The sequence below is a fragment of the Rhopilema esculentum genome, chromosome 10 (assembly GCF_057945365.1).
Source record: "Rhopilema esculentum isolate cy_ngs chromosome 10, ASM5794536v1, whole genome shotgun sequence".
Lineage (NCBI taxonomy): Eukaryota > Metazoa > Cnidaria > Scyphozoa > Rhizostomeae > Rhizostomatidae > Rhopilema > Rhopilema esculentum.
Window position 1 is genome coordinate 3,966,680 of NC_142824.1, and position 4,879 is coordinate 3,971,558.

At 37.2% G+C, this 4,879-nt stretch overlaps 1 protein-coding gene across 1 annotated transcript; it reads left to right on the forward strand.

The window, feature by feature from the left end:
• Positions 1–369: 369 nt before the first annotated feature.
• On the forward strand, positions 370–3,695 carry LOC148959226 (uncharacterized). Its single transcript, XM_089110740.1, has 2 exons — positions 370–532; positions 2,636–3,695. Exons 1-2 carry the CDS (start codon positions 466–468, stop codon positions 3,595–3,597), a joined length of 1,029 nt encoding a protein of 342 aa, XP_088966866.1. The 5' UTR covers positions 370–465; the 3' UTR covers positions 3,598–3,695.
• Positions 3,696–4,879: the final 1,184 nt, after the last annotated feature.

A 4,879-nucleotide genomic window follows, 5' to 3' on the forward strand; every position in this document is an offset into this window, starting at 1 on the left:
CAGAACGACCGTAATGGCTGGGACGATGAAACGAAAAATCACATGTTTCTAAAAGCCCCCACAGAGTCGCTTGCTTAAGCTGGACACATTATCTTTAATAAACTACTCAAGGGCACTTGGCTCGATAGATCTTCTGAGTTTTTTCCAAGTGTCCTGAGCTTAACTTATTTAATATATATCTTTATTATTAGTATATTGTAATAAAAAGCTCGAACTAAATTGAATACTTCCATTTTTAATTTGCTAGTATGAAAACGTTTATTCCGAACAAAAAACATTTGCAAAGCGCATGACATATTGAGACGACCTGGCCAATCACTTTTCTATATTCTAATCATGTGACAGGAAGAATCTTCCCACACCCAATGTGAATAAAGAAGCCGCCGTTAGCCCTTTATGGTCAGTTGACGTTTGTTGGATCAGAAAGTTGCTCTTAAAACTGGAACGATCCTGTCTGCGGCCAGCATGAAAGCCACGATTATTGTTCTTTTGGGTCTCTTTTGCCTTTCATTGGCAATCCCAGTAAAGAAAGGTAAGTTTGAAGCCATTCATTATATATTTCATCGTGATCTCATACCGAAAGTAAGGAATAAATACGGAAGTCAAATCTGTTTTTGGCTAGGCCAGCGGGCGCGCTTGTTTGAAGAATTTTGCTTTTGTGCCAAACTTGCAGGTTTGTATTCTGTTTCTAATGATACCTTCTCCAAGTCGTATCGGAGTGGTGCCGTGTTTTGCTTGATATCATATTTTTAGGAGAGCGTTCCCTGACCCTAGGCGACCTGTGATCCCATGATGCAGTCAAAAAACTCCTTGACGTGCATGAAACGAATGTAAATCGGATTATCCGAACCAGATTCTTCACCTTCATTTGAAGGCTGGAATCAATTAAACGTACTAAAAACATGCCTTAAAATAGCAAAATTTTTAAAGGATTGCAAGAAAATGGCTGCAAGAAATATTCTGAACTGCACTTAAGCTGATCTAAAGGATGTGGGCGCAAACAAGAGTTTAAAATCATGGATGGCATGTCTAGTGAAACTATTTTGAGTTAATCTGGGGATAGAGAATTCTGGAGATCAATGACAGTCAATGTCCTGCCAGGACAAGATACTTTTGTGCTTTCTTTGCAAATTATTTTGGCCCAAAGTATAATTTTCTTGTTTTTCCCTGCCAACTTAAAAATTGCTTGACTGCTCATAATATAAAATATGCTGTTTACTTCCTTCTGGTCCTGATGTCAGTGATAGCCTGTATCCTCCACTGTAATGTTTTCAAAGGCTAGCTGACATGACTGAAAATAATAAACTGAAATTTTCTACTTTTGTATGTTGTTTTGTATTGCCAAGATCGTCAAAATTTAACTTTGATTGAAGTCAAACATATTTTTATTATAATAATCAAAAAGTAAAACCTACAAATGCTAAAAACACAAACTATTGACTCTAACCAGGTATGATACGATGAGTTTCAGTATATATATAAGCTTAAATCAATGTGACATTTTTTTCTGTCCCTCTTTACCATGTTTCAGCAACCTCCTTTTTGGCACCTTGCAAATTTTGGCCAATCATAAATGTTTGTATTATGTATCCCACCAGTTTGACCAAGAAGGATGTCACATTCCCAGGTGACCCAGTGATAGCTAAAGCTGAATTGACACTTAAAGCAGTGCGTTGCGGTGCGGTGTGCCACACAAATTTTTCAAGAATGGAATTCGAGTTTTCATATTGAGTGGGTCACTTTGGGTTTCCTTTTAAAAAATACAATGGCAGTGATATTGGATTCGATTTCAGTTTAGGTCTAACGGATTTGAAAATGTGAACAATTTTTTTGCGGTACAGAATTTGAAAATGGCTTTGAAAAAAAGCAAACTTTTTACAACATACTAAAAGCTTTTTTGTCTGACACTCCTCAGAGCATAAAACATCAGAATAAGGATTTGAAAATGCAAGCTAATGCAGTTCCTTTAAGATGAAACTTGGATTAGCTCTCTGTACATTTGTTTCATTTAACGCTGCCTTCTTCTACATTCTATCTTTATTGGGTCAGCAAAAAATCTGTTTCAAATTGTGATTGTGATTTGCAAAACTTTGAGGGAAGCATTCTGTGTGTCTATACTCTGCAGTTCTAGAATATCTTTAGTGATATTGGCTCAGACACTAATTTAAAAGAATGCAATTTGGGTGTTTTCAATAGCCTGGTCATGTCTTATGTCCCGCTGTTGTTTTCAAAGAAAGAAGAACATCTTGTTCACAAAACTCTTCTATTGTTTTGATGTGGCACCTTGTGAAAAAGTTGGATGGCACCTTGTGAAAAAGTTGGATAAATATAACTTGCCGCAACGTGATGCATTGCCCAAAAAATGCAATGCGCATGCAATTCTTCCAAAACCGTCAAACTTATTTGGGCAGCAGCAAAAAACGCATCTAGTGTGAATTGAGCTCAACGATCTAATAATTTGGAGTAAGTCATGTGCCCTCCACCTTGATGGGAAACAAGATAAGCCCCAGTTTCATCTTCATTTCTGTTGTTTGTAAAGAGTTGTTCATGAGAAGATTTTCACCATGTTGGTCATGATGTACACCATGATTTCTATATTCATATGAAATTTCTGTTTTCATTATTCTTATTTTAGATGTAAGTGAAAAAGAGCATACAGAAGATCCTTCAAATAAAGAGGAAGATGAGAATATAGAAGATGCTCTTCCTGAGGATGAAGAGTTTGATGCTTTTGATGAAGAAGAAGATCATGCAGATGATGAACCAGATGAAGATGAACAAGAGGATGACGAAGATGAACCAACTGAACTGGAAGATGCAGCCCCAGGCATGAGTGAGGAAGATGAAGATGAATCCAAGGAAGAAAAGAAGGAACCAGCTGAGGAGGAAAAGAAAGAGCCAGCAAAGGAGGAGAAGAAAGAACCAGCAACGGAGGAGAAGAAAGAACCAGCAACAGAGGAGAAGAAAGAACCAGCAACAGAGGAGAAAAAGGAACCAGCAAAAGAGGAAGAGAATGAGCCAGTGAAAGAGGAGAAAAAAGAACCAGTGGAGGAGGAGAAGAAGGAACCAGTGAAAGAGGAGGAGAAAGAACCAGTGAAGGAGGAGAAGAAGGAACCAGTGAAAGAGGAGGAGAAAGAACCAGTGAAGGAGGAGAAGAAGGAACCAGTGAAAGAAGAGAAGAAAGAACCAGTGGCAGAAGAGAAGAAGGAACCAGCAAAGGAAGAGAAGAAAGAGCCAGTGAAAGTAGAGAAGAAAGAACCAGTGAAAGAAGAGAAGGAACCAGTGAAAGAAGAGAAGAAGGAACCAGTGAAAGAAGAGAAGAAGGAACCTGTAGAGGAAAAAGATGAAGTTGAAGAAGATCTTGCTTCAATTTCTCCCATAAACAAGGATGAAGCAGAAGATAAAAGTGAAGAACATGATACACCTGATGATGATGAGTCAAAGGAAGAGAAGAAGGAGCCAACAGAAGAAGATGAAAGTATTGGAAATGCTGAAGATGAAGGCATACATGGAGAGGATGAAGATGCATGGTATGCAGAGGATGAAAATGATGAACATGACACACCAGCGTACGATGAGTCACATGAGGATTTTTAAAATGAACGAGAAGAACTCTAATCATTTTTGTTATTGCAGGCCATTTTGTTATGTGTTGTGATTATGTATTCTTCCATAACAGGAAAAATTTGGTGATATTTATTGGAAAATTTCTTAATATTGTATCTTTTGAAGGTTCAGTAGGAGTCTGTGTATGTTGCTTGTCCTTCAAACAGCATCATCAATTAATTACACTAGGGATGTCCAAAAAAATTATCAAAGACTCTTATTAAAAGTGCCAGCCAGGGAAAGAATTTCTCTGCAAATAAATGCCTGTCCATATAATATTTTGCACTTCAGCTAATAGGATGCATGCCCTTTTTATGCATATCCTTCTTTTACTTGTGGTCAAGAAATATTTAGTGCTTTCAGAATTTCATGGCAAGACATTTAAATATAATGATAAGGTATTACAGTAGTTTTTACCAAAATGCACACAGTTTTTGGTTAGATGAATTAAGTGTTGCACAATTTTATAGCACAATTACGGTAAGATAACTTAAGTGTTGGTAACCATTACTTTTGCTATAAAATTTTTTGAAAGCTATTTGGTATCAGTCTTCTTGGTCCGTGAACAATTCGGATGATTTCATTTAGACAGCAGACGGAACCTTAACATAAAAAGAATAATTTTGGAAGCGGCTAATCATACTCTTTCTTTTATTATCCATGCAGTCTTTCCAGGCTAAACTTTACTTTTCAGCTAAATCTGTAATACACATCCTTGGTTCTCCGCGAACCTAAATTTATCGACGAGGCACAGCAGTCTCTCTCAAGTACTGTCTGTCCTAAACTTACAGCAACGAGGCCCAGTGCAGTCTTTTACAAACACTGCCTGTCCTGAATAAACCTAAATTACAATATAATATCGACGAGCTACAAGAGTTTTCTCAAGCCTCTTGAGCTGAGCAGTTAGCATCCTTAAGTTTATACATGAAACTCGGAGTTAAGTCATAATATTCTGCTTTTTTAAGCCTATCTATTCGCCCCGATAAGTTGAGCACTCTAGACAGCAATATGGTACTTACTATAATATAAAAATTCATTGTCGTGAACTCAATATTGCGTCGAACGCAAACAACTACTCGAACAGTCCACGAAGCAAAGAAATAGACCTTTAATTTTACCACGCCGAAATTATCACTCAAATCATTACAACTCTACTCTCAAACCATCACTAAAAAATTAAACCTTTAAGGGCACACAGCCTCTGTTTATACTGCTACTTAGCATTACGTCACTTTACAAAAATACCTATCGCGATTACATCATACTTGCGAGA

Coding starts and splice junctions, on each gene's coding strand:
- LOC148959226 (XM_089110740.1), top strand. CDS start 466: ATGAAAGCCACGATTATTGTTCTTTTGGGTCTCTTTTGCCTTTCATTG. Junction 533..2,635: donor GGCAATCCCAGTAAAGAAAG/GTAAGTTTGAAG, acceptor TTCTTATTTTAG/ATGTAAGTGAAAAAGAGCAT.